The 25,075-nt window shown below is 27.0% G+C and overlaps 2 protein-coding genes across 2 annotated transcripts in view; one reads left to right on the top strand and one right to left on the bottom strand.

Annotated features, from left to right (window-relative positions):
• LOC107444376 (chromosome transmission fidelity protein 18 homolog) overlaps window positions 1-19,627 on the top strand; it is a 33,049-nt gene extending 13,422 nt beyond the window's left edge. Inside the window, exons 13-23 of the mRNA XM_043040405.2 lie at window positions 368-461; window positions 541-639; window positions 6,231-6,358; window positions 6,443-6,554; window positions 8,471-8,641; window positions 9,599-9,748; window positions 11,604-11,734; window positions 11,821-11,905; window positions 13,324-13,452; window positions 13,530-13,590; window positions 16,189-19,627. Coding sequence (XP_042896339.1) covers window positions 368-461; window positions 541-639; window positions 6,231-6,358; window positions 6,443-6,554; window positions 8,471-8,641; window positions 9,599-9,748; window positions 11,604-11,734; window positions 11,821-11,905; window positions 13,324-13,452; window positions 13,530-13,590; window positions 16,189-16,286 — 1,258 coding nt within the window. The 3' untranslated portion in view covers window positions 16,287-19,627. The remainder of the gene's footprint in view (window positions 1-367; window positions 462-540; window positions 640-6,230; window positions 6,359-6,442; window positions 6,555-8,470; window positions 8,642-9,598; window positions 9,749-11,603; window positions 11,735-11,820; window positions 11,906-13,323; window positions 13,453-13,529; window positions 13,591-16,188) is intronic.
• LOC107444384 (polycystin-2) overlaps window positions 16,363-25,075 on the bottom strand; it is a 40,965-nt gene continuing 32,252 nt past the window's right edge. Inside the window, exons 14-17 of the mRNA XM_016058498.3 lie at window positions 24,211-24,435; window positions 19,357-19,504; window positions 17,767-17,886; window positions 16,363-16,538 (exon numbers count right to left, since the gene is read on the bottom strand). Coding sequence (XP_015913984.2) covers window positions 16,518-16,538; window positions 17,767-17,886; window positions 19,357-19,504; window positions 24,211-24,435 — 514 coding nt within the window. The 3' untranslated portion in view covers window positions 16,363-16,517. The remainder of the gene's footprint in view (window positions 16,539-17,766; window positions 17,887-19,356; window positions 19,505-24,210; window positions 24,436-25,075) is intronic.

Here is a 25,075-nt window from a genome sequence, read left to right as displayed (position 1 = left end):
TTTGGGGTTCTCTGTTGCCATGGAAGCAATATAAAGCATATTCAAAGAAGGGAAGTTTTTCATGCATCCCTTACTGACACTCGTTAAACCATGCCCTTAAACCCCACCCCTACTTTAAATATTTTAAGCGATAGTGCTCCAGAAAACTGATAAGAAGAGTTCTTAAGTTAGAGTTACAGTATGTTGGTGATCACTGTCTGACTTTAACCTTTTGTCTATGGCGCCTGATAGCACCTGCTAATCTGGAGCATCAGTTGTACCAGCCGTAAGCGAAAAGTTAATTATAACCACTATATATATTATTTATAGTTTTATTTCAGTTTTTTTTATTAAAAGTTATTTAAACTTTTTTTAATTTTGAATTCAGATATAGTTCAGCTCTAAAGCCTCTTAGACAACTTGCTCTTGTGTTGAATTTTCCTCCCACTCTTCCTGCACGTTTAACATCTCGCCTGCATGAAGTAATTATACATTTTTGTCAAAAGAAAGTATGTATAAAATGTTAAAAATTGAATCATCTAAAATTTGTCCTTTAAAAAGGTTGCTTCAAAAGAGGGATTTGATGCTGATGTAGCTGCTTTAACATTATTGTGTGAAAAGACATGCAATGACATTCGTTCATGTTTATCAACACTTCAGGTAAAAAATTTTTTTTTATCATTAAACATTTTGTTTGTTTATAACTATTATACTGTCAATTTTAGGTATTTTTTAGTATATTTCATTGCTATTAATTTAAAATAAAAATAATTTTTTCTATTATTTTGCGTTTTTAATTCATCAAATGCATTTTTCAATTCAGACATTTTGTTTACATATTTGCATTTTTGAGTGTATTTCATTGTGAGTTAACCTTGTACATTTTTTTATATAATTGTAACTCATTTGTTTGATGTACTCATTTAAGCATAGAGAACTATATTATGTTTGACCCTTTACTGACCATCACATCTTATATGATATAATAACTTTAAAGTCAATTTTCTGGAATGTTTATTCATAAAATTTCAGTCTTTTGTTCCTAAATATGTTCTTTAAGCTGTTAATAATAATATTCATATGCTTTAGGGTAACTTATTTAAGAATTATAACTGTGAATACAAGTTTTAATTAATATTTACACTTTTTTTTCAATTTTGTTAAATGAGGCTTAACACAACTGTAATAAATTAACACAACAGTAATAAATTAACTTTATAAGTTTGGTGGGGAAATTAAAAAAAGTCTATCCTTCCACTCTATTCTCTCACTCACGTACGAGGTGTGGCAGTTAAGTAACCGGACTATGCATGCTCTAGTTGTTGATGCTTTTGGTGCTTGTGGCATGTTTTCCATCCTTCTATCTAGTTTATTATGTTTTTTTATCCTTGTTTCGGCAAGCCATTGTTGAGACAAAGTGCTACAATCATGATAAGCTTTAAAATCGAGCACTGCACTAATTTGAATTTCCTAGTGAAATTAAGGAATAGCTTTAACTGAATGTTTTAAAATGATTGAGGAGGTGTTTAGAGATAATTGCATGTCACATGGTCAAATCTTTAGATGGCACAAACGATTTTTGGAATCGGAAGGTTAGAAGCTTGCTGAATATAATGAATGTTCTAGTTATCTTGCGACTTGAAGAACTGTTAAAAAGATTTTAAAAAAAATGATGAAATCATATGTCAAGACCGACATATGAGTGTTCGAATGCAAACATTGACACAGAGACAATAATGAAAATTTTGACTGAAGACTTGCATATGGCAGAGGTTTTCGCAAAACTGGTACCAAAAAACCTGACATGTGAGCAAAAAATGAACAGGAAAAACATTTGCTCTGACATTACGAAATGCTTCGCAGAAGAACCTGAACATATTGAAAAAGTCATCACATGTGACGAAATGTAGATTTTTTAGTTTGACCCTGAATCTAAATGACAGTCCTTGCACTTGAAGATATCCACATCTCCAGGGGCAAGAAAAGCTTGAATGAGCAGGTTCAAAATAAAAGTCTGTGGTGTGATCTTGGGATCACCACAATGTTTACTTTTCCTAATACTTACTGGGCTGTCTCCAACAGGAGCGCCCTCTTCGTTGACGTTGCAGGATCTCTAGGGCTCGACTCCTAGCTCATCTTTAGAGATTCTCGCAACTGCTAAGGAGGGGACGCTATCTTTTGGAGATAGACCAGTATTCCCCGTAGATCTCGAGAGTGCAGCTTCTTCTTTTTTTGAGCTGCGTGCTTGATTTCCCCCCCCAGTGTGCTTCAAGTTTGTAATAATTCATATAGTTTTACTTTTTCAACTCCATAAATTCAGTAAATTACAAATCATCTATTTCGTAAATTTTAACTGCAGATGTCTCAAATATGCTGATTACATAAATTAATATTTTTACTCCTTGAAGCACACAGGGAGGACTCAACACATGGATGTGTTGGATTTTTAATTGATGAACTTGTCATGAATTCTTATTATGTTTGAACTTTGATTGCTGACGAAATAAGGAAAGGATAAGATATTCGTATATTGCGTCCTGTGAGTCACTTAGCCATGCGGTCCCGTTAGATGTCTTCACCGAGTATCAGTTCCTGATCAGGAGATCAACCTTAGGTAAAGTCTTTGCGCCACATCGTTAAGGTGCACCCGATGAAAAGTTTGGAACCTGGCTATCATCATTCTTCTCTCTCCACTATGTGGTCCCACGCAGTAAAGTCTTTCGTTTTTTTGGATGTTAATAGTATCCTCTTGATAGTATGGTACCTCAAGGCCAAATGGTTAACCAGCAGCCAAATGGTAAACCTACATAGAAGTTCTAAGAAAATTTAGAAAAGGAATGAAGAAGAAAAGGCCAAATTTGTGGAGCAACAACTCGCAGATTTTGCATCAAGTTAACGCCCCGACGCACGATGCACTCTTTATGAAACAGTTCTTGATGAAAAAACACTTTACTGTGCTTGAGCATCCACCATACTCATTAGATCATACACCATGCGACTTCTACCTGTATTCCAAAAGGGAAAAGTGCATTGAATGAAACATATTTTCAGTCTGTGTCAGCAAAATATGCAGACTTTCTGAAGAAGTTGACGCTAAATGACCTGCAGCACTGCTTTGAGCTGTGGAAATGTCATATGCAGCGATTTATTGATAGGAAGGGGGAGTATGTCGAGAGGGATTAACGAAATTTGTAAAGTGTTTTCAATAAAGCTAATTTTTAAGACCAGTCCGGTTATTTAATTGTCTCATCCAGGACTGATTGTGCTCCGGAAAAATTGCTAACAGTGATCCGGAAGTTTCCGGAGATCGAAGGTCCAGACGTTTCTAAAAATTATTGATCACAGAAGTTTCCAGAAATCAAATTTTCAGTGGTGGAACTTAAAAACACAGTTTATTTTATTTGTTTGTAAGGGAGAGCCAGAGAGATACTTTATAAGCTTATATTCATGATTAATATTCATTTTTTATAAGTAATAATAATCATAAGTAGTTATAATCATAAACTCAAGAAAGAAAGACATATTTGTAAATTTTAATTAAAATTTCAAATATATTTTAAGTAAACTAAGAAATATTGAGATAAAGGAAAAAAACCTTGTTTAAATTTTTTTCTAATTTTTCAATTTAAACTGTTTTTTTCTTCTTTTTTTTAAACTCAAGAAATTTTCCGGAATTTTGACTTGGGCTCACAATCACCCCTGGATTTTCCTGGCTAATAGAATGTGTGAGTGTTTATAAAACCAGTTACATGTTCTTCTGGCCTGATGAAATTTTTTTGTTGTCATTTAAAAATAGTAATATGAACAACATTATTAAGATTTTGCATGAAAGACACCTAATCACCCTAAAATAAACAAGCTGATCCATGTTAATGGTTACCTCAGTTAGTTGACCCTATGCATAGTAAGAAATGCAAACCCTGAGCATCAACCTCATTGCTATAAAATGATGCATTTCATGATTTTACTTAAGGTGACAAGTTTTTTAACCTATAATNGTTTACTAAAAATGTATTTTATAGTTACTTGATCAACATTGTAAAATATAAATATAATATACAGTAGTATATTATGTTAATAATTTATTACATGAGCTTTTTGATTGAATTAAATGTAAATATTTAGATTTTTCAATGAATAGAAGAAAGAAAATGTTTTTGGTGTTTTTCATTAAAAAAATTTATAAACATGGATTGCAAAAATAGAAAGCATCCTCATTTTCTCATTGATTCAAGTATGATGTAGGAATGAAGAAGCAGTAAAGAACCGAAATATTCTGGTAGAAACTATGTCCATATGAGTGAAATTTGTCCCTAGAACGTAAATAGGGCATATTTAATAGCAATAAAAAGTAAAATGGTTTAATATAGATGTTAGATAAATAATGTAAGATATGATAAATGTGATAAAGATATTAGATAATAGATAAATTGTTGTTTTCAATAATATTTGTTTGATTCAATTGATGTGCTCACTACTGTATATGATACAGTGAGCTATAAAAAAATAAAGGCTAATCTAAACTTTTCTTTATTGTTTGGTGTTAACAATTGTGAATAATAAATAAACTCTGATTTATAATTGTTTGGTGTGAATATTTGTTTTGTCTTTACAATTGTCAATTATAAATCAGCTCTGAATTATAATAGACAATTTGTAAAACCTAACAATCACTTTTGTTTGGTGTTTTCAATTGTAAAGAAGAAATTTTTACAACTTTTTTTTGATCTTTTCTAGCTATATAAGTATATGCTACTTGAATGATTTTTAATCTTCTTTTTTGCTCTTGTTTTCTGGATAAAATATAATTGTATTTATTTGTAATTTTGAAAATTTAATGCTTATGTACATTTTGATGAGCTGAAGGATTCTAAGCATGCATAGGCTTCTAAAATTATTAATTTCAATGTAAAATAATTCAGTAATTATTTTGAATCAGATTATTTTGATTGGATTCCAATATTTTGAATTGCATCATTAATAATTTTGCATAATGCATTTGCATTGAATTTTGCATTTTTTTGATTCATTTTTTTTATGCTTAATGTAAATTTATGAATTACATTTCATAAATTTTCGAGTCATTTTTTGATACTTTAATTTGACCCGCATTTATTGTTTTCTCATATCTATCGTTTGCAATGAATGGTAACTTGAGGAATGATTGATCAAGGTTCTATTGTATTACGTTTGATACTTTTCAACCCGTGTTGCTGATTTGAAATATGAATATTGTTAAACATACTATTCCAAAAGTAATATTTTCAATTGTTATTTCAAATGTTTTCTTTTCTTTTTTATTACCGGAACTTACCTATTTTACTTCTTTTTTTTATCTCTTTCCTGTATGTTCAAAAGTTCATCATAATTTTTAGTTATTGTCCAATTTATCAGATTGAATAAATATGTATTTGTATCAATATAGATGTTTATAAATCAATGGAGTAGATTTTTTCCGATTTTTTATCTTTCATTTTGAGGGATAAAATAAATTTTGTTCTAAAGAAGAAAAAAAAGTTGGGCTTTTAACTCATTAGCTTATACAACCTGCTGCAGCTTTTAAGCCTGCTATTGCACTGCTGGTACTGAGATGGGCTGAGCAGCTGTCGCTTTCTCTTATTGTTTCTTCTTTTCTGTCAATAGATGGCATGACATATTGTATACTGTTAGAAAGCTGATAAAATTGCCCTATTTAATGGTCTAAGGGGAAAATATTAGTAAGTTAATGAGTTAATGGCTTAATATTAAAGTAATGATTCAGAGAAATTAGCTTTAGTTATAAAAATACCTTTCCCTAAGCATTGAACCAATATGATGAATCCAAATATCATTATTATAATATTTAAAAAATGGCACAGTTAAACTATCATAAATTTTTTGCTGTTAAAATAGATTTTTTTAAAAAAAAGCAATTTTGCTTTTTACTGTGGTTTTGTAGCATGCCAAGTTTTAGGCATTTCTACACTTGTTCCCGTGTTCTGAAATGGTTATATGATCCTAATGAAAAAAAGCATAGAATATTTAATGACCATCTGACTGCCAAAATATTTCCTATCAAATAACATAGCAAGAAACTGGTTTGCAGTACCAGAAAGAAACCAGATTCAAACTGTGTGCTGAATTTCATGTCAACATTTAAAGTGTTAATCATTAAAAAAGTTGAATATTTTATTTGATGATATTAATAAATCTTTCAATTAATTGTTCTGATTATTTTTAATTTGGTATAATTTTTAATTATTTTTCTATAGTTTATTCATCGGAGTAAAAAAGAGTTGAGAATATCTGACATAAAAGGAATGCATATTGGACAAAAGGACATGCAAAAAAGCTTATTTGCAGTGTGGCAAGATGTATTTCATTATAAAGTCAATAAATCGTAATAACCATCTTTCTATATCATCTTTTATGATTGTTGGATTGAAATCTTTCTGATCTAATAAGCTTTATTTTTTTATTACAGTTTCAGAGAAATCTTTCAAACTGTACAAGCATTCGGTGACTATGAGAAAGTTAATGTAGGGATTTTTGAAAACTATTTGAATACGAAATTCAAGCATAGAAGCATTGACATGGTATTCTATTTATTTATTTTTTTTAGTTTTAAATGTTTTATTTTGTTAGTATCTTTATAAATGTATTCTCTATATATTCTTTAAATATTATTTGACAGTTAAATTTAAATTTTATTTTTGTTTCTCTTATAATTTATTTTATCATTGATGATTTTCATATTCTAAAAGTTTTTTTTAAATTAAAAAATACGCAAATTCAAGCTGTTTAGTGAAGTTGAAGAAGAAATTTAGTTAGTAAATTTTAATTAAAATGAAAAAAAATTTCTACAAAAAAGAAAAAAAGAGCACAATATTATTTCATACTTATCTTCTACTGTTTTTAAGATTATTTAACTAGTTTCGATCAACTGGTGAAGAAAAAAATTCTTAAAGTGATTAATTCATGTGTAATTATTCAATTTCCATGGCAATTTTAATGAATATTTAATGATGTTTCTTTTTAAAGTTTATTTTAAGTTATAAATTTTTTTTAAAAAATTTATTTTTGGGCAAGAGAATTTTTACCACTCCTTTTAATTTTCTTTGTTCCTTAGAAATTAAATAAATGAAAAAAAATATATCATTGTCATTCCAAAATAAGCTTTTAAATATGTTTGTATGCATCTTTAATTTATGCTTATACTTTTAGTAAATTTTAGAGAAAAAAGTATAAAAATTTTGAATAAATCACGCATTTTAAATTATTATAATTTTATGTTACAATATAGAATCATTTACAATGTTAAAACATTCTGACTGGCTTTAACCTTCAGAGCTGTTGTTTGCTTATGCTATAGTGTATAAAAACTCTATTTGTTTTCTATTTGTTTAAAAAAAAAAAAAAAGTGTGTTAGTATTTTTCTTTTGTTAGCTTAAAATCTATTACTGAAGAATAATTTTATATCCGATAAGTGTTTTATTCTCTTTTTTTTTAATAAATAACCAGAACCTAAAATTATACATTAAAAACCAACTCAAAACTCTACCTATTAAGATATTGAAAAACTAATTTTGTCAAGTGTAAAGTAATATGTTATCCAAAAGGTATATTACTTTCATTCTATTTGGAAACGAACTTTCAAATATAAACTTTAAATATTAGAAAGCAGATTGAAAATTCTATGATTTATCAAATAGTTTACTAAAAATGTATTCTTTTTTTAAAACTTTAAAAATAATAAAATTTGCTAATTGTTCGGAATTTAAGAGCGATTTAGCTATAAAATTTCAATGCAGAATTGTTTTTTAGAAACAAAAATTGGAGGATGATATTTTTACAAGGTTAGTTACTTTAGCCAAAAAATGTTGTGCTATTTGTCTATTTACATTGAGAAATACGTGTAAAAATTACAAAAATGTGTAGATGTTTTTTCGAGTTTTGTTTGAAAACTTTCAACCACCACTTGGCAGATGAGCAATCCTTAATTTTATTTTATTAAAGTTTAAAGTTTTTATCAAAAATGTAAATTGTTGTGCATGTTTTATTTTTATGCACATCCCCGTTTTTAATATTTCTCATTAGTAGATGTGGTGTGCTGTATTTATTATTTTTTTTAAATTGTTAATTGGAAAATTTTACTTCATTTTCTTTCCTTTATGTATTTCCAATTTTTTTTCTCTACAATTCGTCATTTAAATAATTTTTATTATTTTTGTAAGCTTAGTTTTAATAGCACTAAACTTATTTTTTTATAAGTACTTATTTCTTGAAAATAATTTTATATATATTATTCAAATAAATGATTTATTTATAGAAATGTTTTGTTATTTGAAACAGATAAATTTTTTTAAAAAATACAGCACCCTAGAAATAGCGAAATTTGTATAGATGGTATTTAAGAACTACAGGTGAAATATCAGCAATAATTTATTTCAGCCTTTACATCATGTTTAAATATTTTAAATTAATTAATATCTATTTTTCGTTATATTTATAGGTTTGGAAAGGTTCGGAATGGATGTGTTTTGGGGATATCATACAACAGCAAATAGCTCATAGTCAACTATATTTCTTACTACCATATTTGCCATATCCAGCTGTAGCCTTTCATATGCTGTACTCTTCCAATTCTTTTGCACATATCTCTTATCCCTCTGCATATTATGAAGTAATTTGCTTAATTGTTTACGTTCTCTGTGTCAAAGGAGTTCTATAATGATCACTCTTAATATATATTTTTACAATTATTGTTAAACTGTAGTGAACAAATGACAATCATTAGGGGTTGCAAATTAATATTTAAGTGAGATAAAAATGAAAATGCTTCCTAAATTTGTTGGACCACTAAGGTGATATTTAAAAATTTTATAGATTTTTTTCCCTCCTTTAAATATTAATTTGTAATCTCTAATGTGCATAGTTTTTTTAACTTCATTTTTGACAAGGTTTCTCTAGTGAATTATTATTTTTTTCAATGCCCACCTGATTGACACTTGTCGTTCAGGTATCAGTAAGATAGATTTGCTGGCCACTCTTTAAGGGGCACTATATCAGGTGGGTCAACGTTGCTCTCACAGTAAGGACAGATAGTAAGGAGAACGAAAGAACAGCCATGCTTTGTCTGGGAAGGGATATGAACCCAGGAACTTTCTAATTCGAGGTCGGCTCTCTGACCACTACAGAGTTTGATTGGCCTGAAATTAATTAGTAAATCTGCCATTTTGTAATTTTTTATTGAAAGTACAGAGCAAAAAAAAAAATTGCAATCCTTACTAATTAGGTTTTGGTAGCATTTTTTGTCCCATTTTTAATATTAATTTGCCGTACCTAATGTGTATGTTTTTTTTAAAACTTTTTTTTGAGAGTTTTTTAAAATTAAATTTTAAATTTGCCATTTTTGTTATTTTATTTGTTATTATAAATTTTTTTCAATCAAAGCACTGAGTTGAAAGGATCTCAATTGTATTACTTACTAGTGGTAAGTTAAGAGTTCAATATCATTTTCGTTGTTTCCCCTTTTAAATATTAAGTTGCAAACTTTTAAAGTGCATACTTTTTTGATTTCATTTTTAAAGAGGTTTTTAAAATTAAATACTAAATCTACTGTTTTTTATTTTTTTCAAAGCACAAAGCCAAAGGATCTCAATTGCAGAATACATTGTCTAGTATGATTAAAGATATGGTTTCTTCGCTTAAAACTTTTTTGAATCCAACTATGTTGCTTGTTGATGTTTTCCCATTTCTTCTGGAAATTATTAAGCCAAATTTAAGACCAGTGAGTATTTAAATATGTTATGTTCAAATTTCTCAAGTATATATATTTTTAATATTTGAAGTATGTTTTTTTTCTTCCATTAATGTACAAATGTATATATTTTTTATCGAAATACATAACAAAATATTGAAAAATTTCTGGTAGTTGGCTTCCTTGACACTTAAAAAGTTGCTGCTGGCACCAAATATTTTAGTATTTTTACACCCTTTTTTAGACTCAAAAATCTGAATATTTTTATTTAACACGTTGACTGCCATGTCACCCTTATTTGGGTGACAGCAAAATTTCTGATAGGGCTGCATCACTCACATTTGGGTGGCAGTAAAGTTTCTGATCAGGCCGCATCACCCACATTTGGGTGGCAGTAAAGTTTCTGATCAAGCCTATCTTTAAAGAGTTACGGAACTTCCTTGGAACCCTTTAAAGATAGGCTCTAGAACTTCCTTGACACTTAAAAAATTGCTGCTGGCACCAAATATTTTAGTATTTTTACACTCTTTTTTAGACTCAAAAATCTGAATATTTTTATTTAACACGTTGACTGCCATGTCACCCTTATTTGGGTGACAGCAAAATTTCTGATAGGGCCGCATCACCCACATTTGGGTGACAGTAAAGTTTCTGATCAGGCCGCATCACCCACATTTGGGTGGCAGTAAAGTTTCTGATCGGGCCGCATCACCCTTATTGGTGTGACGCTTATTTGATTTCTTGCGAAGCATATTTGTAAGAATTTGAAGGGATATTTTACAGGAAGTAACAAAACCATCGAATTGTTATAAAAGTAATACAAAAATGATTTATTAAGAAAATTATTGTAAACCTCCTAAAAGTGTTCACTGCTATTTGACCCACTAAGAAATAAGGTTTCCATTTTACTTTTCGAAATTTTAATGAATTAGGGTAAAGGTTTTAAGTTATACTCCTCTTTACTCGGCACAGATTCAAACTGATCGTGTAAAGCGGTGAGATGAGAAGCAATAGACACAAATAAACAGACATGATACCGTGGAAAGGAACAGAGTGAGATATTATTCTTGTGACCACCAGAGACTTGAATTATTAAAATATCAGTGTAAGTACTTAGCAGGATATGCTTTGTACAGTGGTACAAAGTGGCCTCAAGGAGATTTCACTGCTAACGCTTGCGGCAGTCAACATGTTAAAATAAATAAATAGAAAAATAATATTTTTTTTTTGCATAAGATCCAACTAGAACATTCTTAAAAGTCTTTCTTGTTAACTGGATCCCCCTTTTTATCTTTGATTATGAATTTTATTTAAAAATTGAAAGAGGGAAATTTACGAATTAAGTTATTTTTACGAATCTAAAATGAAAGATAATACTATTAATTGTTTTATAGGTAGTCTTGTATAGTTAACTATGAAATATCTAATGAAGATATACTGAATATGAAATCTCAAGGAAACAACTATGCATTATAAGTGTAATAGTATTCAGCATAAGTTTTAATAGTAAAAGTATTTAACATATGAATGTTAATAATTTTATGAACTATATAATTTATAAATTATTATATATATAAATTTTATGAATTCTTTTAAATGAATTTTTTACCATTACCAACTTTGATACCAACTATTCCACATTTTATTTTATTTAGTTTTTGATTCCAACAACTAAGTTCTAAAAGACTTTTGCAGACAATGAGAAAGTCAGGTTTCTTTTAGTTTTTAAACTCTTTTTATAAAATATAAATTATACTCTTTTAACTTTTTTTTTGTCAGGTTAGTAGATTAAATGTGTATGTAAATACTAAACTTATTACATATTTCTTTGTCTAATTGATTAAGTCTTATTATCAATTCTGAAATAGTGGCTATATTTTTATAGGTGAATACCCAATTATATAGTGAAAGAGAAAAAAATGAACTCTCTAGAGTTATAGAGTTGATGTTGGCATTTAAGCTGACTTATCGTCAAGAGCGATTAATGGATGGCACTTATACTTATGTTTTAGATCCGTAAGTATTGATTTTATTTCAATTAAAATTTTATTTTTTTATCAATTTTAGTTATAACATTTGTACATACTTTCTCTATATTACAGCAATATTGAAGAACTGATACGATTTAGTGAAATAAAACCAAAGAAAGTTTTAACATATTCAACAAAACAGATGATTGCTAGAGAGGTATTTTTCAAAACTGTTTTACTTGCACATATTTTTATAATTTATACATAAATGTTTAACTTAGGGTTAAAATTTAGAATTACCTGTCATGTATGTCTTCTGGTATAGATGAGTCCAATCACTCTGAAATGATCTTTTCTATTTTAATTTTTTATTTTTTTTGTTGCATCACACTTAGTTTGCTGCAATTTTTCAAAAGCGTTATTAGATTTTGTGTTTCTGTTTATATCTATTACTTTAGAGTCATTTATGTATCTTGTGCTATTAAATTGTACAATCAACTGAACGTGAATATAGTTTAAATAATATTTCTTATGATTCATTAATTGTGTTTAAAGTTAAAAAGAATAGTTCAAGAAAATTAAAGTATTTGTGTGTGCATTTACATTTTTCTTTGAAATTATGAAATGTAAAGTTAATATTAGCCTTATCTTTAAAGGATTTAGGTGAATATGACAGAGAGATTTAGTATTGTGTTCTGGCCTCCCACTAACTTTAATGCTAATTTAAGCAGCACAAATTTCACATCGCATTGTACGAAAACTTGTCTACAAATCACAGAATCACTAAAGAATAGAAAATAAGGTTAATGTAAGACAAACACTATGCAAAATCTCTCTAATGGTAAGTGCCATTTTCAGATCATTAAGGTGAGTATTTTTATAGGTATTTTTTATGAACAATAATGTTTAGATGTAGGCAATAGGATGTTTATATTTATTGTGTTGTTTTCTATTTAAGTTTATAGAAACTTATGAAGTACCTACTTGGAGGCAATACTAATGAACACTTCAACATAAAAATGTTCCTCTTGGAAAATGTGTAGCATAATACTATATCACCCCAAGCCCTTCAGTTTTTTAATGAGGAAACAAAAATTTATGTATTTTTTTCAGTGTACATTACCTGAGATTTTTATCATGGGTTTTACAATGTAATATTGATTACCTATCACGGTGTGTGACAAATAGTTTCTTAAACAGCTATTTGAAATGTAATATTTTCCCTTTTATTTATGTTAGTTTAATGTATTTTTGCTCTTTTTTTTATTTTGCTTAGTTTAATGTTTTTTTGATCTTTTAGATAGAATAATTTTGAATGTTTAATAATCTCGGATAGGATTTGAATGTCTTTTGGTCTTGCCTTTTTTTAGCTCCTGCAAGGGAAAAACTAAGATTAACTCTTTTCTATTTCTGCTCAATTTAGCATTAATAAATTATTGCTAAGCTCCCAGTATTATTAAAAAAATATCTCGCACTCTATTAAAAAATTATAGTATAACTTTTTTCGCACTGATGTTTTTTAGTGGAAATGTTGGAACAATTCTCACACAATTGGAACAATTTAGCAAACAATCTGACTATAATGTTTTAAATTACGAAACATTTTTATAAATTTTATCAAAAATTTGTCTTTAGGTTGAGATGGAGCAGATGAGAAAAGGTGATTCTGGTGCTGATGATAAAGCAGCAAAACTTACTAAAGCTGCCAACAACAAGCAGTCAGAAGTTAAAGTAGCTCCTAAAAAACAAATAATTGAAGACAAAGTATATATATATTCAATATTTCTGTGTTTCATTATGGGCAATTTTCTTTTTTGTAATTTTCGGTTTTTTATATTTAGCCCATGGTTGATTTCTTTGGCCGAGTTATAGTTCAAACTGCAAGTTCAAAAAAATCTTCAGGTAATTATGATTTAAAAGGTCCTAATTTTTAATTTGTTCATTGAATTTTTTAATATTTTTTGTCTTCCTGAGCATCCCTGTGTGTACAAATCAGTTATGCAATATCCATAAATTTTATAAATTTTGTGGTGCTGTTTCTTTTTATAGGAAAAAAAAAATTAGTTGGGTCCTTCTAGTTTTGAACCTTTTGTTCCATGTTCTATATAATTATTCAAAAACAAAAATTGATCGTAATATGCTTTTTTTTAAAAGTTCTAGTGATTTCATTTTTAAAAGAAGAAAAAAATTCGGTTTCATTTTCATCTGTTTATGTGTACCGCATGAATTAAAATCAAGTGCATCTCATAAAAGTAGTACCTGAACAATATTTTGTTTGAATAACTAAATTCGATAAATAAAATCAAAAATTTTATGAGTGAGGAAAACTTTATGAGTATTATACACACCCTTCAATTTTAAATTAATCATTAATCAGTACGAATAAAAACTATTGATTTTAGAAAACATTTTTACATTTTAAGCATTTTCATTTTAAACATTGCTCAATTTTTTCAATGGTTGCTAAATTGGTAATAGTTAAAGCATCCCTGTGTGTACAAATACTTAGTGAGTTTAAAAAACATCCTGTTCTTTTTCGGACATGACATAAAAGAAATAAAAATACTAACATTGTATTGTTGGTTAAAAAAATTAAAATATTACTATCTTCACAAATTTTTAAGGTCTTAATATTTTTCTATGTATTTTTGAATCTGAACTTGTATTCATGAATTGAATGTAAATAAATTTTTCAATCAAAATATATTTTTTTCACCTTATTAGTTTTGAACTTATTTTCTTAAACTTTGTTTTGATCCTCGTCTGTACACCACTTTTTATGTGTTTGTAATTTTTTTTGTTTGTTTTTGGATTTTGTAACATTTCTTCTTTGGTAGAGTTAAGTCAAATGTTGGTTTAGATGTAGACCACATTGTATCCGACAGAATCAGTACCTTGTTAGCCTGGGGCAGGCAAATGAGGTACATTGTGCAAAAAAAAATTAACTGGACCACCTTGAATATTGTTTGATCTAATGATCGGATCTTCACCTGCTGGGCCCTAATCTTAATGGTTGGAGGAGATGACTTTAAATATGCTAATTAATTAGTGCAGACTATATTTTAAGTTACAAGATCAGACACAAAAACATACTTTTTGAATAAACATACCTTTCTTTAACAGATTTGGATTTCTGAACCCAAAATTAGAACACACAATTATAAAATAGTTTATCCAAGGATAATTTTAGTAAACATTCATTATTTTTTATTATTTTTTCTAAATAATAGTCAAAAAATAAATTGTTAGGTATAAAATTTTTTACTGCAGACGATATACACAAAAACATAAATTTGCTGAATAAACAAAAAAATGGTCGTATTTTTAAAATTTGATTTATTGGAAACTATTTGACCAATTTCACCCAAACTTGGTATTTTGCCATGTAAAATTACATTCTTTAAAAAAATGTGAAAAATTTTATACCTTACAATAAATCTTTTTTTTTACTGTTATTAAATGACATAATAACGCATAATACGTATTTACTAAAATATATTTTTGCTTGGAATTAATTATCTTTGGATAAACAGATTTTATAATTGTGCACAATTATAAAATCCTGTGCACAATTTTTTAAAAATTTCCTTATAAAGTAATGAGCTATAGTGAAATACGCAAAAAGTAACATAAAGTGGTCCAAACTTTCTGATCAAACTATTAGGACCACATTTCCCAGATTGTGGCTATCCTTTATATTTTGGGAGTCAGAAATCTGAATCTGTCAAAAAATGTATATTTATTCTGAGAATGTATGTTTTTGTGTCCTATTTCATAATTTAAAATATCTTCTGCTCTAATTAATTAGCATATTTGAGGTCATGTCCCTCAAACCATTAAGATTGAGTCCTAGTGTTTGACGATCCTATTATTAGATCAAAAGTTATTCAAGGTGATTCATTTATTTTTTTTGCACACTGTACATCACTATCCTATTCTTTATGATCTTTATTTAAGTTATCATCAATTTGTGTGAAATAAAATTATTCATTTTACATTCATTTTATTATTATTTTTTATATACAGAAAATANTTTTTTAAAATTTCCTTAAAAAGTTATGAGATATAGTGAAATATGCAAAAAGTAACATAAAGTGGCCCAAACTTTCTGATCAAACTATTAGGACCACATTTCCCAGATTGTGGCTATCCTTTATATTTTGGGGGTTAGAAATCGGAATCTGCCGAAAAAATGTATTTTTATTTTGAGAATACATATTTTTGTGTCTTATTTCATAATTAAAAATATCCTCTGCTCTAATTAATTAGCATATTTGAGGTCACCCCCCTCAAACCATTAAGATGGAGTCCTAGTATTTGACGATCCTATCATCAGATCAAAAGTTATTCAAGGTGCCATTTATTTTTTTGCATTCCATTTATTTTTTTGCACACTGTACATCACTGTTCTATTCTTTATGATTGTTATTTAAGTTATCAATTTGTGTGAAATAAAATTACTCATTTTGCATTCATTTTATTATTATTTTTTATATATAGAAAATAAAGATCCGAGAGATGAGCAAGTATGGTTTCATTTTAAAGAAGGTTATAGTAATGCTGTTCGAAGAACTGTGTATATAAAAGATCTTTTGTAAAGCTTTAAGTATATAAGGATCACTTTTGTCTTATGAACTATGTATATTCTTTAGAATTCATTGGAAAGCTATGCACCACATTTCAAATATTATTTATTAATTATAATTTACAATTTTTATTATTTGCTAGAGATGATTGTATACATATATTTTATCTATTTCTGTGGATCATATTTTTTATTTCCTTTTAAAAGATATCTAATCATTTTGTCGGCATTCTTTTTCATCCAGCTATTTACTTTTCTTAGGTGACTAAAAAAAAGAAACATATTAAATATAGTATTATGTTTCAAGCATACTAAATATTAATATTTTTGCAAAACAAGCGTGAGTAATTTTAAAATCTTTTCTTTGTAATAAGTTATACTGTTATTTTTAATGTTCTTTTATGAACCATTACTTTAGTCAACTTGAACTATCTAATAGGGAGCATGCGGAATGTGATATTAATAACTACAATTCTTGTTTCAGTAAATGGTGTAAGAACTTATGAGTCATGCAAGCTCATGTTTGCTCAATTAAAGCAATTCTACACTAACTCTTTTATAAATTAATTTAGAATTTCTATTCATTTTGAAATTAATCTGCTATATGTATTTTCTGCATCTAGTGCCTTTAAAAATGTTTATTTTTATAAATTTAATTGAGATAAAATTGTCTTACGATACCAGAAAATGTACTATGGGACAGTTTGCAGGTTCTACTTTAATTGGCTTATTTGTTTTCTTTTTTTTTTAACGTGGAAAAAATATATTACAGGAAGTAAACATTTATGTATCTAAATTTTTGTTTTAAAATTGAAAATTTGACTAACATATAAATAAAAATCTCAACATATAACATTAACATATAAATAAAAATCTCAAGGTACAGCAAATTCCCCTTCACTAAATATTTAAACACCTAATATTATATACAGATGGGTTGGCAGTTATCACATTTAATATGTATACTTACCAAAATAGAAGTTAAAATAATCTTCCTATTAGGGATTACAAATAAGTATATATATATATAATGGCTGGGGCAATTGACACAGGATAAAAATAACGCAACTCAACAGAACACAAGTATATATAACGGAGGGAAAAACAAAAACGTTTTAATATCTGGTCAATTCTTGTTAACTACATTTTTGAAAAGGTATGTGTAAGGGCATCGGTTTCAGAACACCCTGCATTTCAGAACACCCTTCATGATATTTGGCACACAACATTCTTTATGTTAATTAAAAATTGTGAGTTTAATAATTTAAATTTTTTAAATTATATTTAAGTAGTTACAGTTTTTAATTTTGTACTTTTGAAATATTTTTTAAATAAAAAAGACACGTGTTTCATACAATTATTTACGACAATATTAATTGTTTAATAGGTTCACACTTTAAAAATTATTTGTTATGTATTTTATACAGAATAATGTATGTCAACCATGCAAAAAATTGAAAAATATTCTAGTATTAATCTGCATTATTACTTACAATGCTATCCTTACTGCCGGATGGAACTCTCAGCGAGGAATCTGAGTCCCATCTTTGTAATTCTTCTCTTACCATTTTTTCCATGTGGTGTCTTTTTGATTTTTCATCAAGGTCACCACTCTGTAATTCATAAGTAATTCACATTAACTTTTTTTCACTTAGAGATTTCATACTTATTGTATAATGATGATAATTTACTTAATATATAATTTAATTTATATTATTATTTGAAAGTAATTTAATTATTAATTTTTAAATGATGTTATACAGGCTTTATTAAATTTTTATGATATTTTTACTGAATTTAATCAATCACAAAATTTACTAAATTTTATTTGCATTTAAACATTTTTCTTTTGCACCATATAAGGGAATTTTTTTTTAAAAAAAGGATGTTTTATTACATAATTTACTTTTTTTTTAATTATCTAGAACTCTATATATTTGTAATACTTTTAAGTATTAATCTCTTTTTACTCTGAAATTTCTTTATTATTAAATTTAAAGAGCATTGTAAAATTTGATGATTGTTATTCTTGTTAAAACATAGGTTTTGTTCGAGTTATTTATTAAAAAGTAATTTGAAATTGAATGTTTTATTTAATTCAAGCTATTGTCCTTTTTCAATCACGTATTCAGTCATACTAAGCAAAACTATTTGCTATAAAATATGTAATAACATTTGAAATTATGTAATAGCATAGTACTTCAATGTGATAACATTCAAAATAATGCTTGGAGAAATGTATGCTTAGTTATTTTTTGCAGCGTATTTATCACAGTTTTATTCTGTGTTTAAAATGTTTTTCAACCTTATTTACATTGATTAAAGTAATTGTTAATCGATTATAGCAGTTGTCTTTATGCTGTTTTAATGATGGTTAAATGTAGTTCTTAGAGATCAAGTGCAAACAAAAGTTTTTAAAAAAATTATTGTAAATAAATGAGTGAAAAACTATGTAATATAATTTTTATTTTTTCGGAAATAATGGCTTATAACTATAAATAAATCCTTCATGTGATGTTTTAAAACATGCGGAAATTGGATACTTTAAAAAGTTTGTGCACAGTAAAATTTACATTGGACATTTTTATTTATTATTTCTTTTTGTATTTACGCTAAAGTCAAGTTATTAATACTTAATCATTATAATAAAAATGGATTATTTTGCCTTTTTTATTCACATACATCAAATACATCATGTAAAATAAATCAATAAACTAAAAATCATTAAGTTTTAGTAAATTTGAAGATATACTTTCGAATGTATTAACTTTATCCACTTTTAAATATGTTAAATTTCTTTTTCATTAAAATTTTTTCAAACATTTACCGTTTGTTGCTTAATGAAATATTTTATTTGTTAAAAGCTATAAAAATTAAATATTATTAAATAATTTTTGAGAGCACTGAGTTCAGTAAGATTTAAACTTTAAAATAATAGTTAAAAGTATTCATAATTTAATTTTTTTATTATCCTACTTTCTAAATGCATGTGAAAGTGAAAAATGATTTATTTAAATTAATTTTAAAACATTTTTTATGCTTGTTAGCAAACCCAAAATTTGTATTTGTTTTATGTGATTTACCTCAGAAATTGTATTCAAAATTTTGTTCATGTTCTCTCGTCTTTTCACTTTTGCTCTGTCCATTGCTGCCATCTTATTTAGAACTGCATCAATTTTAGACACAATGTTGCCAATAGAATTTTCCATCTTGTCCACTCTTTCTGACAAGCTGTAAAAAGAACATTTTGTATAAAATATATACATATATTTTTTTGTGAAAAATGTTTTGATTTATATTTAGTTGTATGTTCTTTTTTATTTTATATATTAAAAATTACCAGTTAAAAAGTTATTTTGAATTCATAAATTTGTCATCACACTTGTTACTATCTATTATTACATATTACCGACAGTATATTTCTTTAATTTTTATGTGTGTTTATTGTTTGTGCCAAACAATATTTGAAGATTGAAAAAATCAGTAAAAAAAAAACAGTAGGAGTTTGAAATGCATGGCTTGCTGTATTATGCTTAAGAAATTAGAAAATTCCCACTAAATGCCAAAATTAGTAATAAAGTTCATCAACAGATGGCACAGCTGACTATGAAATTTTTTAAAGCGATTTCCGAATGAAGATAGTGCACTTTGTGCTATGTATAAATAAAGGTAAACAATGCAAATCAAGTGCAAAAAATGACATTATAGTTTTGGTTCTATAAACAAGTTTAAGCACAAAATAGCAGAAGAAAACATGTGGCAAAAATATTTCATAAACGAAAAAAAGGTGATTTAACCAAACCATTTATATCACTAAATGGCAGAAGAAAATATGATACAAACAAGTTGCAATAAATAAAAAATTTAACCAAACGACTTACAATGGAATTTCAACTTGTTTGTCTCTTGTTTACTTCTGCCATTTTGCATTTCAAAACCAAGAGGGATCTTGTTTATAGAACTGAAGCTATATAATATTTTTATTTTTGTGCCATCTGAGATTTTTTCTCATCGTATAGTTTTATTTATAAACCAATGTTTTTTTTTGTAATTATCAATTCAACGGTTTCATTTGCACAGGTGTCTGTTACTTTTCCCTCTTGCTGCATTACATTGTTGCTGCATGTGATGATTACTTTCAAGATATAGTTGTTCTCAATTAGTCTTCTGACTATGTAACTAATTTTGAAGTTCCGTAAGTCTTAATTCCTAATTTCTTATATAAAATGTAGAAAACTATTCATTTCTATAATTAACAACAAAGGAGAAACTGATGAAGATAAACTAAATAGATTAAACAAAGCACAAAGCAGTTATGCTATTCTTAATAAATTCTAGAAGAAAAAAACAGCAAATTCAACAAAATTTAGAATTTTCAATATAATGTTAAATCTGTCCTACTATATATGGATCTGCTACATGGCATTCCAATAAAAATAACATGAAAAAAACTTCAATTATTTCTTAACAACTGTTTAAGAAGTATCTTGCGTATCAAGTGGTTCTGTGAAATTTGTAATGCAGAATTCCTTTGAAAAGCAAAACAGAAACTGATTGATCTGGAAATTGAAAAACGTAAATGGCAATAGATAGGTCATGTTCTCCTTAAACCTGAAAAATTTAACGCAAACAAGTTTTTGTTTAGAAGCATCGGGGACAGTAGAATAAAGAGGAAGAACTAAAAATATAGTTTGTCTACGGTAAGAACTCCCCCCGACACGAAGTCTGAGGCCGTCTGTTGCTATGGAAACAAGAATAGTGCATTTCAGGGAGGGTAGCTTCTCTTCACTCTAGGACTAACATAAAAGAATGAAGAAAAAAATTTCTTTTCTCTCTCCGACCCGAACCAAACCCCTACTTGAAATAGTTATGCCTCGTTACTATAGTCACCACCACGAGTCCAGACGAATGGTTAGGTGAGTTCTTACTTTAGACATACTATACTTGGTGCAGGGCGATTGTAAACAAATTGAAAACAATAGAAAAAACACGGAGAAAGGCAAAATGTCTGGCTACAAATAGAGATAAAAAGTTGTGAATGCTGTGTGAAAAGCTGTGTAAATGAGATAAAAAGTTATGATCGAATCCTTATGTTCTAATTTGAAATGAAGAGGAATATCTATGTGTATATTCATTTATGTCTCTTTTAAAATTTCTTTGATTTTTCCCATCCTCTTGATCAGTCATCATTGATCAGTCATATTTGGAGTGCTTGTTATTACTATGTAATATCAATTTAAAAACTCAAAACATTTCTCATATATATATATCTCATATAAGTATACAACTAAAACCTATTGATTATTAGTTCTTCATTTAATTTAATTTTATGAAGCTTTTGTTTTTCCTTCAACAAAAAACCAATTTTCTCATTGTCATTCCATAAGAAAAGGAAAAAATCAGTCTGATTTTAAGCAGAGTTACAGTGGCATAGTTACAGTTAATTAATAAAAAAAAGAAGTGTTCATTACTTATTAAGGTGATTTTTGTATGACAAATAATTAACAGTTTTGCTACCACTTGTGTGATTGTTGTTTTCTTCTGAGTGTAGGTCGTTTTTGGTCTAAGTTGAAGAAAAAATTGCCCTTTTCATAACTCTTTTTGCTTTTAAACCTTATATTTCTGTTGTGGAACTCCACTACTTTAATAATTATAAAATCATTATTTTTTTATGTTAAAGAATTGAAAATATTAGATCTAGGTTTTAAAAATAAAAATATTTACTAAAGATGAAATTTTTTTTTTAAGTCATAACATAGATTAGATATCTAAGATTTTAATTATGAAGCCTGTCAGCTTAGGTCTAAATTTTTCCTGCTTGATTTTCTAATTATTTAAAAACCTAATTAAATAAATTTTAAACATAAATTTATAAGCTTTACTGTCTCTGAGAAGGGTTATATTACTTTTAAATAAGTTGTTCTTATGAAAAAGGTACAAATTAAAAATTTTTTTGCAGTAAATCAAAATGTTTTTTTATTTTATCATCGTAATAACAACGAATTTATCTAATAGCAATACCCAGCAATATTGTTTATAAAAGTGTAAAATGTTTAAAAATCTCAGGTGTAGGTATAATTTGCCAGCTGATTTAAGTTTAAACAAAAGTAAGTTGCAATTCTTATACTAAAAATGAATTTTGCATTATTATTTTTAAACTTTCTTTTATTATAAAAATTTTCAATGATAAAAGTTTTTAATTTATTCAGAAAATACATATCTGTTTTAGCAATTTATTGAAAAATTATTTGGTATAATCGCTAAGTAAACTTGTTTAAGTCTATTTTATCCATAAAAAATTGCACTGAATTCTTTTTATTTAAAGAATTGTTTAGATTGTTCTCTTCCCTTAAAAATTGCTAAGGATGCTTTTGTTTAAAGAATTTCTAAAAAATATTTTATGTATATTTTATGTTTAAAATGAGCTACTCTGAGATTGTTTACAGCATCTTCACTAAAAAAATTATTTAAAGGATAAAGATTAGGATTAATTAAAGATTAGGATGTTTATATTTTTTATTATTTTCAAGATCCTGTGCAAAAATTTATTTTATTGTTTTATTCATTTACTTTTTTTTGTTTTCAATAAGTAAGAAAAGTGAGGTTACCTGTAAACATCAGGTTCATAGTTATCCATTTTCATTTTATTTCTTGTTAGTTATCTTTCTTGATAATTAACAGCCTTTTGATTTTTATATTTTCACCATTAAATATATTTTTTAAGCTCCAGTAATAAAGCAATTGTTTTCAATAGTGAAGGCTTCAACACGATCTAAAACATTTTGTTGATACTATTTAAATTTCCCTATCTTTTTCCCTTGAAAATTCCCTATTGACATATGTGACTGTTATAAATCTAAGCAAAGTGATATTAACTAACTATTGCTTGTTCATTAAGTAAATATGCTTAATTATTAGTAACTTTTCCGTATTAGGTTGTAAATAGTATATATCCCCTTTTTTCCCCTTAATAATAATAAAACGATGAAAATTTAATTGCTTAAGTGATTAAAAGATTTCGTGAGAAGACGAAATTATTTTCTTTCATTCTTAAAAAGCGCACATCGATATCTTTTACATTTTTCAAAAATAATTTCTTAAAATTTCGAATTTTTATTTTTTGATAACAGTAAGTCATTTATATTTTAAGTCATAATTACAATGTAAGAAACAAATGTTATTTTTTTTTCTTCTTTTTTTTTGGTTTTTCATTTAATATGGCAGAATGTTTTTTTTCCCTCGCCGTTTATTTACAAATTGATTAATATAAAAATAACATTCCGATTTGCCTTTGATTAATATATTTAAATTACGAACGATAGTATATAAATGATTGTATAGTTATTTGGCAAAATATGTTACTATATATTATGATAGTTATTGAAATATATTTTATCAGTAAAAAAATCTCTCGAAAGTTTAAAAATAAAAATTTCCCATTTAAGGAGAAGTTTTATAAAGAATCGAAGTTATTTATAATTTAAATAATATAAAAATAACATACCGATTTGCTTTTGATTAATATATTATTTAAATTACGAACAATAGTATATAAATGATTATATAGTTATTTGACGAAATATGATACTATAGTTATTGAAATATATTTTTATTGCTACTGATATCAGAAAAAAAAACCCTCTCAAAAGTTTAAAAATAGAAGTTTTCCATTTAGGGAGAAGTTTTATAAAGAATAGAAGTTATTTCTAATTTGATTAACATAAAAATAACATGCCGATTTGCTTTTGATTAATATATTTAAATTACGAACGTTAGTTTATAAATTATTTGACAAAATATGTTGCTAACTTTCATGATAGATATTGAAATATATTTTTATTACTACTGATATCAGAAAAAAATGTCTCGAGTTTAAAAATAAAAATTTCCCCATTTAGGGAGAAGTTAAATTCTTTTCCCCATCTCTGTGCTCTCACCCGTTGAAATCTTGTTGCGAGACGAGCGATGCCATAGCAACTGCGCTGACAGTATTTGAGTTATCATTTCTTTCGGATTTGTTGTGCATTTGACGATCTATTTCAAGTCTCTGGTTATCTAAGTCGGCTAGCATCATCTTTGTTTCATCAGCATCTAATTCACGATCATTGTTAAGATCGTACTTTGCGAAAAGCATCTCAATTTCCATGTCAGTAAAGTTTTGCCTGGAAAATAAAATTAAAAGTTGATTAAATGGAAAGATCTGTTATCCTTTCATTTTACATTGTTTAGATACATAATTATATTAATTTAACGCGGCAAATAATATTTGTTCACACTTTGATAGATTTAAATTAAATATTTTTATTGAAATTTATGGAAACAGTATGCAGATGTCGAAGTTAATTATTCTTTTCTAATAATAAAAAATGCTTGATTTTTTAGTTTTTCCTTCTGGAACTATTTTAAGTTTCAAAAATTTGTATCTTTAAAAAGAACAAAACTATGGAACTATTTATTTAGAATTATTTCATAATCATTCTTGACGAATAAAGCGATACAGTGCTACGGATACCTATTTTTATTCCAACTGTATAATTTATCCGCCTAATTGTCAACTGTATTATGAAACTTATAATTGTTCTAAATTTATTCCTATTACAAATTTTCTCTGACACTTAAAATTATCCTTCTCGTTTTTTTTTTTTACATTATTGTAATCATATAACTGAATTTTAGAAAGACATAATTAATTTAATTAACAATTCGTTTTATTTAAAGATTATCGTTTAATATTTTATTTAATTTATTTAACCCTGTTATATATTTTCTCAGTGAATTAGTATATAGACTATGATTTCTTTT

Source organism: Parasteatoda tepidariorum, chromosome 10 (genome assembly GCF_043381705.1).
Source record: "Parasteatoda tepidariorum isolate YZ-2023 chromosome 10, CAS_Ptep_4.0, whole genome shotgun sequence".
Classification (NCBI taxonomy): Eukaryota; Metazoa; Arthropoda; class Arachnida; order Araneae; family Theridiidae; genus Parasteatoda; species Parasteatoda tepidariorum.
The sequence above is the reverse complement of the archived record's forward strand: the minus strand, read 5'-3'. Positions and strand labels throughout refer to the sequence as shown.